The sequence below is a fragment of the Carcharhinus amblyrhynchos genome, chromosome 5 (genome assembly GCF_965287045.1).
Source record: "Carcharhinus amblyrhynchos chromosome 5, sCarAmb.v2.hapA, whole genome shotgun sequence".
In the NCBI taxonomy this organism is placed as follows: domain Eukaryota; kingdom Metazoa; phylum Chordata; class Chondrichthyes; order Carcharhiniformes; family Carcharhinidae; genus Carcharhinus; species Carcharhinus amblyrhynchos.
In genome coordinates this window covers 72,012,618-72,024,854 of record NC_137328.1, presented here as the reverse complement: position 1 = coordinate 72,024,854, position 12,237 = coordinate 72,012,618, and the positions used below count along the sequence as shown (strand labels likewise).

Here is a 12,237-nt window from a genome sequence, read left to right as displayed (position 1 = left end):
AAAGCTGTTCCACTCTTTGTGAGACAAAAATCAGGAGTGCAATGGAAAGCTCTACTTATCTGGATGAATGCAACTCGAACAACACTCAAGAAGCTCAATACCATTCAGGACAAAGTAGTCTACTGGATTGACACCCCATCCACCACCTTCAATATCCACTCCCTCCACCTCTGATTCACAGTGATGGCAATGTGCACCATCAATAAGATGTGCTACAGGAACATACTAAAGTTCCTTCAATGGCACCTTCCAAACCCATAACCTCTACCCTTATGAAAGACAAGTGGCAGAATCTTACGGCTGTTCACGCCAGCGAAATTTTCTGGTCCCCCTGCTCTTCTCTGAAATAATGCAGTCTGTCACATCCACCTGAGAGGGCAGCCGGGGCCTCAATTTAAAACCTTATCCAAAATATTGAACCTGCAACATTTCCTCAGTATTGTACTGGATTGCCAGACTACATTTTTATTCTCATATCCTGGAATGAAACTTGAACCCTCAACCTTTTGACACAGTGGCAAGAGTATATTAACTGAGCCAAGGCTGGTAATGCTATGGACCTACCATTTATCTTAACCACCCTGCATACTTATAAGGTCATTCACTGTGTGTAGCGACCTTTTAGGTCTCAGCCATGGACCTCCTTTTCTTGCATTCGCTCCCCTAGTTCTTTTCCCTTGAAATGTAGAACACTTAACCTTCTTAAGAGCTGCTGTAATATTCCTTAACCACATTAAAAATTTCATAGCTATAGTTTCAAAGACCCTAACTTCCATTTACCTTTTCATCCTAAAATTTAGAGAAAATCAGTTGTTTTGAGAGTGCTTTAATATTACATGCCAGTATATTTTACCAGTCCTTTTCAAAGCAGTAAGTTATCCCTTACAACTCTTGACATCTAATGGTATTGTAAAATATAACTTTATTAAGGAGGTGATGTATGCAAGTTTAATATGTTCTGCTATGTTTTATAGGCCCCTGAACATTAGGCAAGTTGGATTTATCATACAGTCTGGAGTTGACCATGAACAAATTGATCAATAAAAATCGCCTTGCATGTCTACATTTCTTTGTGTTAAAATGACTGTTGTAGTAACGTTTAATAGCACTCACATTTGCTTCTTTTTCATCTTCTACAGCTGGAAACCATACAAACACAATTGGATGCTCTTACATGAACAAGATATGCTGATCCTCCAAGTGTACATGTCATTTGTATGTTTGATAACTGAAGAATTTTCATGCAATATGCTGCAGAAATCATGTGAACTGTTTCCATCAAGTAATGCAGCATCGTTGTCAAGTTACACTTTTGGGTGTCTTCACAAAACAGTGGTTCTTGGCTTTCACAAATAATGTTGAATTCAATAGCACTTGAACTGTTCACCAATTCTGTATAATTGATGCCCTGTATTGATTCAGGATTATTGACATCAGTTAAGGATGCCTTTATGTTCTAACCATGATGTGATTATGCTTTATTCACTGGCAGATTAGGAAAAGGTACATTTGGTTTGAAAATTAAAGTAGAATTGTAATGTAGCTTTAGAAGGGATTGAGCAGAAATAATGGTTCCTTTTTGGTAATGTCTTGTAAAGACTGGAAGATTGATGGACTTAGCCTTTAATTTCCCCTCTCATGCATTCCAGCTTATTGATCCTTTGGCATAACAGCGTACACATGTACCTGTTATTAATGAATTCCATGCCATTGATACAGCAAACACTCCTAACAAATTTCACCTCATGAAGTTAATTTTATTTTTTTGTTCATGCACTATGGCAAATGTGGCATGTTTTAAAATGTTACGTAAAGGCCGAAATATGTGCGTTTTGCATTATCATGGTTTGTATTGCCTGCTGAATTAAGATGTCAGAATTACCTTGTTAGTGGATTTGTCAGTAGTAATGAACTTTCAGGCTACATGTAGTAGGATTGAAATCCAAGTTTCTAATAGAACCACTTGCATAAACTGAAATAAATACAGAATTGTTGATTTGCAGTGTGAATATATTAACATGTACAATGACGAGATAGCAATTTGATATAGATTGTATCAGGATGGAGAAAGTTATTATCTCCCCTGCTGCCCCCACGTTTATGGTCATGGAATTACAAGGCACAATGATTTATAGATGACCTTTGTTTTTGTGATGTGAATGATTCTTCATTCCATTGTATCTGTTGGTAAAGAGCTGCATCTGCCCCATTTATATTGTGATCTTGGGTCTTCAGTGGTTTTTTCCCTCATCTCCTGTCTTTAATTGATTCTCTAAGCATCATAAGATTAAATATCACAGGGTGCTGGAGTTGAAATAATTTTAAAATATTGTTTTTTTTTGTTCATCCTAATGAGAAATGTCAGTGGGATGAATTTCCTTCTGGTTCCAGCACTCCAGAAGTGGTGTAAAAGCTATGTTGTCATCAGTGGGGTTTTTAAACTTTTCTGTGTAGCAAGTCCTGTAAATGTTAATGTGCTCTCAGGATGCGTATAGTCCAGCTTCCTAAAGATATGGAGTAGAATTTCCCCTGTGGGTCTTTGATCCCTACCCTGGGATTCAAATAGGGGTCAGAGGACAGCACAATGTGAAAAACTGTCAATCACTGTGTGCAACCAATCGATAGTAGGGCCAGGGGCCGCTTGTCATCCAACTAAGGATGGCAGGTGGGTTCTTGAATCTGGAAGTCCAATTAGAGGCCTTGCAGATTGAAGGTTGCAGCAGGATGCCATGACAGGTAACTGAGGGAATAGGCACTTAAATGGTGGTACCCTCTCTCTGACCTTTTTAAAATTTGAATTAAGAATGGTCTTTGCAGCCACGCCACCACTGTGGGGGCATGCCTCTACAGGGCAGCTTGCAACTTCTGCTGCGCTCAGCCAAGCATGCATAACTTTTCCTTAAGGTGGGCTTGCTGAACCTACTTAGAAATTTGCCAATTCCTGGTATCAGCCTCTAACATGAAAATCCAGTTCATTTCACTAGTAAATCAACACTAATGGAAAGAATCAGAATCTGTTTATAGGTAGAAGCCTACAATCTCTCAAAGACACCCTGGAGACCAGGAGTCCCGATATAACTCTAACTTTAGAGGATACATCTCACTGAACTGTTTCCATATCCCACACTAACTATCCTCAGAAATCCTCACAATGGGATCACCAGATTTTGGACAAATCCTTGTACTCCAAATTCACACCCAAGTTTGCTGGATTTTATTTCACATAGGATCTTGCAGTTGGTAGGGGGAAGAAACTGCATTTGTTTCAGGAGATAAAAAGTCCTCTCCAAACCACTCTGTCGCCACCAAATAAACTACATTTAGACAGAAGCAAAATACTGCAGTTTCTGGAAATCTGAAGTAAAGCTGGAAACATGCAGCAGCTCTGGCAACACTTGTGGAAGAGGGAAACAGAGTTAATGTTTCATGTCAGTGGCCTTCCAGCAGTCTTGCATCTATGCTTTGGCCAGTGTTACCACTCATACTTGCCTTACTTTGTTTGCTTGCATAGCTGGCAGACCCTGGTTGAGCTTACTTCACCACATACATAAAGATAGCGATATGTATTTGTTTTTGAAAGGGCCCTGTCTGTGTGAAAAAATGATGGAAAACTCAACATTTTTTGGAAAAAAAACCATGAGGCCACCAATGAGCTGTGATTGTACCAGGTATTTTAAATGAGAAGAGGTTTGCTAAACGCTGATTGAAGATATGAAAGCGCTGTTAGACTAATTGAGTGTTTGAATGCTCACAGCAGGGCATGTCAATCTTAGGGAGTGTGGAGTAAAAAGTCCCACAACTTCTGACACCCTGAAAATCAGTTTCTTCCTGGGAGCCCTCAATCACGGAATCAGTGCTTGTTAACTAAACTGCTGCAATACTCATCTAATATCAAATCCTACACTAGTGACCATGTTTGCATTCAGTGTCTGCATACATTCAGTGCTATAAACATAGATGAACAATATTTGTTTCACAATGACTCGTGCTTTCATTTTTCCTTTTTAATTTTCTCTTATCCCCTATCTCTCTCAAGTGCATTTGTACATTCCCAGCATTTCATAACATGATTGTTGATAACTATCGTACTGTCACAGTGATGTTTGTTTGTGAATGTCAGCAAGCTATTTATCTGCACTGGCATCACAGCAACACCCGATTCTATCATTACCACATGCTCTCCAGAAGAGCCTCCCGAATGATGATCAAGAGCAGGGTCGTGGCCAGTTTTTTCCAGGGGTGTGAGCACTAAGTGTACCTGTCACCATTGTAGCTAATCCAGGATCCTCCATGACTCAGATGTTTTCAATGAGAAATTCGGGCAGTTAATTTTAACTAAAACATCCAACCCTGTCTTCCACTAGGAAGGTCAAACTATTAGAGTTGAATGTAGCACTGTATCTATCAGTGACTCAGAAATAAAGGAGTGTGAAAAGGAGAACACAAGAATAATAAGGGATAATTACTGAATTGACTTACTGGGAGAAGAAAGGAGAAACAATAAACACAATATTATTCATTGCATTAGTCCTGCTTGTGCTTATCAGTAGGTATTGATTCTTTTTCACTGCCTAATGAAGATGGAAAGCATTGTGACTTATAACAGAAGGTAAGATTGGTGTCTTGCATTTATAAATCACCACTGTTAATATTGCTTCCTAATGGGTTTGGAGCTGTGCATAACTGTTGGAAAGGGATTAAGTTGATGAGGGTATTTTTGAAGTGCTGCAGTAAACAACTGCTTGGGTTATCAGAAGGATACCATAGTTTGGGCTCCTTCATTAGCTTGGCAGATGTTTAGTCTGCATAAAGTATCAACCTGATGGCTGGGGTTCACATCCTATCACCTGAAGAGCTCCTTGCTGACTATGACTGCCCTGCAGCCAGTTTACACTCCAATGACCATTGATTGGCTGCAAGCAGGATTTCCACCCTTGACTTGGGAAGAAGTCCAGTCTTAGAGTTCTGCCAGCCAATCTGAGTATCTGTTATCTCTCCATTTGCTGCAATGACAGCTCTGCAGCGGACAGGAGAAAAACTACACCAACCTGACTCAGCCTAAATACTAGAACCAGAGGATAAATTACATATAAGGGGCCCCAGAGATAGGAGGGTAGGGAAGACCGGGGTGGGGGGAGGTTTACTGAGGGGCAATCAGGCTCATGGGGGAGAGGCTGGGGGGAGAGGCTGAGGGAAGAGGGAGTTCCTGAAGTCACAGGGCCTTGAGGGATCAGGCATCTCCTGTGCAAAGGAGGCTTTTGTGGAAGCACCCCCACCTTCCTGCCCAAGATCTGACTTGATTCTTACCAGCATTCCCCCATGGACACAGTGTTCCCACCAGCCTCAAAATGGACACTGGGAGGGAAATGGCCCTAAATTGGCCATTTAATGGCCTCAATTGGTGCAGTGGCAGGTCTTGTCCATCCTGGTGTAAATTTGCTGTGGTCGAAGCAGGCTAGTACGTGGAGGGAATGCTATCCCTGCAATTTCATGCCTTCCACCTAAAAATCCACCAGTTGAGCATAAATCTTTCCACACAGCGGGAAAGAGGGTGGTAAGTGTCTGGAATGAGCTGCCAGAGGTAATAGTAGAGACAGGTAAAATTTTGTCTCTAAAAAGCATTTTGACAGTTACATGGGTAAGATTGGTATAGAGGGGTATGGGCAATTGGGAGATACGATGGTTAGCACTGCTGCCTCACAGCGCCAGGGACCCGATTTTGATTCCTGTCTTGTGTCGCTGTCTGTAAAGAGTCTGCATGTTCTCCCTATGTCTGCAGAGGTTTCCTCTGGGTGCTCCGGTTTCCTCCCACAGTCTGAAAGACATGCTGGTTTGGTGCATTGACCTGAACAGGCGGCGGACTGTGGTGACCAGGAGAATTTCACAGTAACTTCATTGCAGTGTTAATATAAACCTTACTTGTGACTAATATTGAATAAAGTTTAACATTAAAAAGTCAGGCCTTTTTTTTGTTTAGTAGCCTAATAACTTGCAGACTTCTGCAAGTTATTAGGCTGGAGTAAACACAGACTTCTGTACTACATATCTAAGCTGTTGAAGTTAATTGCAAGTAGTAAACTTAGTTGTGAATGTGTGTGCCTTCATCCACAGCATTATCAACGTTGCAATTTGTACAGCAACATGAAAACAAACAAGTATTGTATGGGGGGCAGACAGCAGTTGAATGATTCTCATTAATGGAAATCATAGGTGAATTTTTAAAAAATGAAAAAGTAATGTTTATCACATTCCGGACTATTTAGATATTCAGTAGCTTGCTGTTCCATTAAGGAAAGCAACTTTGATTCATCATTACTTAGAGAAGGAAGGTGAATTGGTAACATGGCCTGTTGTTTTTAGGTGAACCATGCCTTTTATTCTGTACATCTTCAGGCATTTGGTGAGGTACTTCCTTGTTAGGTCAGAGGGAAAACCAGGGGCCTTATGTACGTCACTTAATGCTTGAATATTGTCAGAGTATTATCAACAGAAACTGGCGATTAGGTCAGTTAGCTCTCCTTTTGATTAGTTACAACTCAGCTTGTCTCTTCTTTTAGATAAGCAACACTCCAAGACTCCTTCAACAGCACCTTCTAAACCCATGACAGCTGATGCATGAGTACACCACCACCTGAATGTTTACCCCACCACCCCCCCACCCCCCAAACCACCGAGTCACACATCATCCTGTCTGACAACTATATCATGATGTGGAGATGCTGACGTTGGACTGGGGTAAACACAGTAAGCAGTGTCACAACATCAGGTTAAAGTTCAACAGATTTATTTGGTAGCGCAAGCCTCTCTCCACTCACATTGTCTGTACCTTTAAGACTTGGTTACCTATAAAGACTTGCATTCCAACCATTATTTTGTAAATTGAGTTTGTGTGTTTATATGCCCTGTTTGTGAACAGAACTCCCACTAACCTGATGAAGGGGCAGCACTCCGAAAGTTAGTGGCTTGTGCTACCAAATAAATCTGTTGAACTTTAACCTGATATTGTGACACTGCTTACTGTGTTTACCCCAGTCCAACGCCAGCATCTCCACATCATGATATAGTTGTCAGACAGGATGATGTGTGACTTGGGGGTTGGGGGGGGTAAACATTTGGGTGGTGGTGTACTCATACATCAGCTGTCATGGGTTTAGAAGGTGCTGTTGAAGCAGTCTGTGGCTCATCACCACCATGGAGTCATAGAGATTTGCAGCATGGAAACAGGCCCTTTGGCCCAACTTGTCCATACTGACCAGTTTTAATCACAAATTTAGTCCCAATTACCTACATTTAGCCCATATCACTCTATACCAATCTTAATCATGTAACTCTAAATGCTTTTTAAAGATAAAATTGTACCATCTCTACTACTGCCTCTAGCAGCTCGTTCCAGATACCACCCTCTGTGTGAAAAAATTGCCCCTTTTTGGACTCTTTTGTATTTCTCCCCTCCCATCTTAAACCTATGCCCTCTAGTTTTAGACTCTCCTACCTTCGGGAAAAGATGTTATCTACCTTATCTATGCTCCTCATTATTTTATAGACCTCTATCAGCTCACCCTAAGCCTCCTACACTCCAGAGAAAAATGTCCCAGTCTGTCCAACCTCTCCTTATAACTCAAACCATCAAGTCCTCGTAAATCTTTTCTGCACTCTTTCCAGTTTAATAATATCCTTTCTATAATAGAGTGACTAGAACTGAACACAGTATTCCAAGCGTGGCCTTACCAATGTCTTGTATAACTTCAACAAAACTTCTCAACTTCAGTATTCAGTGTTCTGACCAATGAAATCAAGCATACTGAATGCCTTCTTCACCACCCTGTCTGCTTGTGACTCCCCTTACAAGAGCAGTAAATCTATACTCCTGGATGTCTTTATTTTAAACTCTTTCCCTACGCCCTACCATTAACCGAGTAAGTCCTGCCCTGGTTTGATCTACCAAAATGCATCACCTCACATTTATCTAAACTCCATTCATCAGCCCACTGGCCCAATTGATCAAGATCACATTGCAATCCTAGATAATCTGTCCACTATGCCATCAACCTTGGTGTCATCTGCAAACTTCCTAACCTTGTCTCCTAAATTCTCATCCAAACCATTAATATAAATGACAAATAACAATGGACCCAACACTGATCCCTGAGGCATACTGCTGGTCACAGGCCTCCAGTTTGAACAACTACCCTCTGTCTTTTGTCGCCAAGCCAATTTTGAATCCAGTTGGCTGCCTCACCCTCAATCCTGTGAGATTTAACCTTATGCAACAACCTACCATGTGGTACCTTGTCAAAGGCCTTGCTAAAGTCAATGTAGACAACTTTGATTGTACTGCCCTCATCTACCTTCTTGGTTACTCCTCCAAAAAACCAATCAAATTCATGAGACTCAATTTTCCGCTCAAAAAACCATTCTAATTGTCCCTAATCAGTCCTTGCCCCTCTAAATGGCTGTAGATTCTGTCTCTCAGAATGCCTTCTAATAACTTACCCATTGCAGATGATAGGCTCACCGGACTGCAGTTCCCAGGCTTTTTCCTGCAGCCCTTCTTAAACAAAGGCACAACATTTGCCACCCTCCAATTTCATCTGTGGGGACTGTCAATGATTAAAATATCTACTAGGGAACCTGGAATTTCCTCCCTAGCCTCCCACAACATCCTAGGATACACTTCATCAGATCCTGGGGATTTATCTACCTTGATGCATTTTTAGGCTTTCAGCACCACCTTCTCTGTAATATGTACACTTCTCAAGACATCACTATTTATTTCCCCAAGTTCCCTAACATCCATGCTTTTCTCAACACTAAATAATGATGAGAAACATTAATTTAGGATCTCACACATCTCTTGTGGATCTGCACATAGATGACCTTGTTGATCCTTAAGAGGCTCTACTCTATCCCTAATTATTCTTTTGCTTTTTATGTGTTTGTAGAAGCTCTTTGGATTCTCCCTTGCCTTATCTGCCAAAGCCATCTCAAGGCCACTTTTTGTCCTTCTGATTTCTCTCTCAACTCTACTCCAACACACTCTATACTCTTCAAGGGTAATCCTAGCCTATGCATGTGATATGCCGCCACCACCTTCTTAACCACTACCTCAATATCCTGAGTCATCCAGGGTTCCCTACTTCTACCAGCCTTGCCTTTTACTCTAAGGGACGTGCTTACCCTGAACCCTGGTTAACATACTTTTGAAAGCCTTCCACTTACCCGATGTCCCTTTGCTTGCCAACAGATTCTCCCAATCAACTGTTGAAAGTTCCTGTCTAATACCATCAAAATTGGCCTTGCCCAATTTAAAATTTTATCTTTTGGACCAGACCTATCATTCTTCATAGCTATCTTAAACTAATGGAATTATGGTCACTGGTCCCTAAGTACTCCCTCACTAACACTTCTGTCACCTGCCCTTCCTTATTTCCCAAGAGAAGGTCAAGTTTTGCCCCCTGTCTAGTCGGACCATCCATATGCTGAATGAGAAATTCCTTCCGAATGCATTCAACAAATTTCTCTCTATCTAACCCTCTAATACTACGGCTGTCTCAGTCAATGTAGAGAAAGTTGAAGTCCCCTACTATTACTGTCCTATTTTTCTTGGAGCTATCTGTAATCTCCTTTCACATTTTCTCCTCAATTTCCTGCTGCCTATTTGGGGGCCTATAGTATAATCCTATCAAAGTGATCTTCCCCTTCTTACTTTTCAGTTCTACCCGTACAGACTCAGTGGGCGAACCCTCAGAAATATCCTGCCTCTCAGTACTGCCGTGATATTTTCCCTTCATCAAAAACACAATTCCCCTTTCTCTCTTGCCTCCTGTTCTATCTTTCCTGTAACATCTGTACCCTGGAATGTTGAACTGCCAGTCCTGTCCCTCATCTAGCCATGTTTCAGTAATAGCTATAATATTGCAGTCCCATGTACCCAACCATGCTCTGAGTTCATCTGCCTTGCCTGTCAGGCCTCTTGCATTGAAATAATGTAGACTTGCTCTCTGCCTTGCTTTTGCCTGACCTGTCTAGTACTAGGATTACTGACACTGCCTTTACTACTTAACATGCTCTTTTTAACTTACATTCTTCCTCAACTTTATCTTCTGTCTCCCAACTGCTTTGGGTCCCACCCCGCTGCCAAACTAGTTTAAACTCTCACGGGTGGGTCTAGCAAATCTTCCCGACAAGATTTTAGTCCCCCTGCAGTTCAGATGTAACCCATCCCTTTTGAACAGGTCACCCCTACCCCAGAAGAGATCCCAATGATCCACAAATCTAAATCCCTGCCCATTCATTAATACTCAAAGCAGGCACTCATCTGCCTAATCTTCCTATTCCTGCTCTCACTGGCACGTGGCACTGACAGAAGTCCTGCACTTCAGCCTCTGCCTAACACTCTATATTCACACTTCAGGACTTCATCCCCTTTCCTATTTATGTCATTGGTACCAATGTGTACCATGACCTCTGACTGCTCACCCTCCCCTTAAGAATGTCCTGCAACCATTCAGGGATGTCTTTGACCCTGGCATCAGGGAGGCAACACACCATCCTGGAGTCTCGTTCGTAGCCACAGAAATGCTCTCTAACTGGTGAGTCCCCTATTGCTACTGCTTGCTTGCTCTTTGCTCAACCCTGCTCTACAGCAGAACCACATGTGGTGCCATAGGCCCGGCTGCTGCTGGTACTTTCCCCTAAGAGGCCATCCCTCTCAACTGTATCCAAAACAGTATGCCAGTTAGAAAGGGGAGTAGCCATATGAGACGCCTGCACTATCTGTTGCCTCTCTTGTTAGTCTACCTGACTGAACTTGTGGTGTGATAACCTCCCTGTAACTAGTGTCTATCACATTCCCTGCCTCCCTGTATGTTCCACAGTGTATCTAGCTGCCACTCCAGCCAAACAATGCAATCTGTGGGAAGCTGCAGCTGGATACACTTCTTGTAGACAAAGTTGTCAGGGAGACTGGATTGGTCCCTGATTTCCCACATCTGGCAAGAGGAGCATACCACTCCCCTAACTACATATTGCCCTTTCACATTTAAAAGGATAACAGAATCTCAACTCTCCTTTGCTTATGGTCCTCACAGAGACTTTTATATAAAAAATAAACTTCTCAAAGACAAGGATGGATAATAAATGCTGCCTAAGGCAACAATTCCCACATCTTATGAAAGTTTTATTTTGTTGAAAAGCCAGTTTACTAATAATCCCAAGAGTAGATAGAAAGTAACACATGTAAATACACTCACCAACAGAACATATTACAATACTTGCCTTCATCTCCTCAAAGGAGGTATTGATAGAAAAGCAGTTGGTCCTACAAGAAATTAATCCATTATTCATTCTAACTTCCTTTCCCTGCCTTGCACAATCTCTTTTGATAAGTTCCAATCATCTGTCCTTTGGCTTCCTCATTATCTACTTGCTGCTCCTCTGACTGCACCCATGTACACTGATAATACCAAGTTAAACTCTCCTCCACTTTTCTCACCCCCCCCCCCCCCCCCCCCCCCCCCCCGCCTCACTGTCTTCATGTTAAGAACATAAGAACATAAGAAATAGGAGCAGGAGTAGGCCATCTGGCCCTTCGAGTCTGCCCCGCCATTCAATAAGATCATGGCTGATCTGTCGTGGCTCAGTTCCACTTTCCCGCCCTCTCCCCATAACCCTTAATCCCCTCTCTTATCAAAAACCCATCAACCCGCTTCTTAAAAATATTTAGCGAGGCAGCCTCCACCACTTCAACGGGCAGAGAATTCCAGAGATTCACCACCCTTTGAGTGAAGAAGTTCCTCCTCAACTCCGTTCTGAACCGCCCCCCCTTTATCTTGAGGCTGTGCCCCCTAGTCCTACTGTCTTTTTTGAGCGGGAAGAGTCTTTCCACCTCTATCCTATCCATCCCATTCATCATCTTATACGTCTCAATGAGATCTCCCCTCATTCTTCTAAACTCTAACGAGTACAAGCCTAGTTTATTCAGCCTCTCCTCATAGCTCAACCCCCTCAACTCCGGTATCAGCCTAGTAAACCTCCTCTGCACTCCCTCCAAGGCCAAAATATCCTTGCGCAGGTGCGGCGCCCAAAACTGCACACAGTACTCCAGCTGCGGCCTCACCAATGCCCTATACAGCTGCAGCAAGACCTCCCTACTTTTATATTCAATCCCCCTCGCTATGAAGGCCAGCATCCCATTCGCCTTCCTGACCACCTGCTGCACCTGCAGGCTGGGTTTTT

At 42.4% G+C, this 12,237-nt stretch overlaps 1 protein-coding gene across 2 annotated transcripts in view; it reads left to right on the top strand.

Annotated features, from left to right (window-relative positions):
- commd10 (COMM domain containing 10) overlaps positions 1–3,884 on the top strand; it is a 100,202-nt gene extending 96,318 nt beyond the window's left edge. For both annotated transcript variants that reach the window (XM_080188982.1, XM_080188981.1), the window contains one exon: positions 1,140–3,884. In XM_080188982.1, coding sequence (XP_080045108.1) covers positions 1,140–1,178 — 39 coding nt within the window. In that variant the 3' untranslated portion in view covers positions 1,179–3,884. The remainder of the gene's footprint in view (positions 1–1,139) is intronic.
- Positions 3,885–12,237: the final 8,353 nt, after the last annotated feature.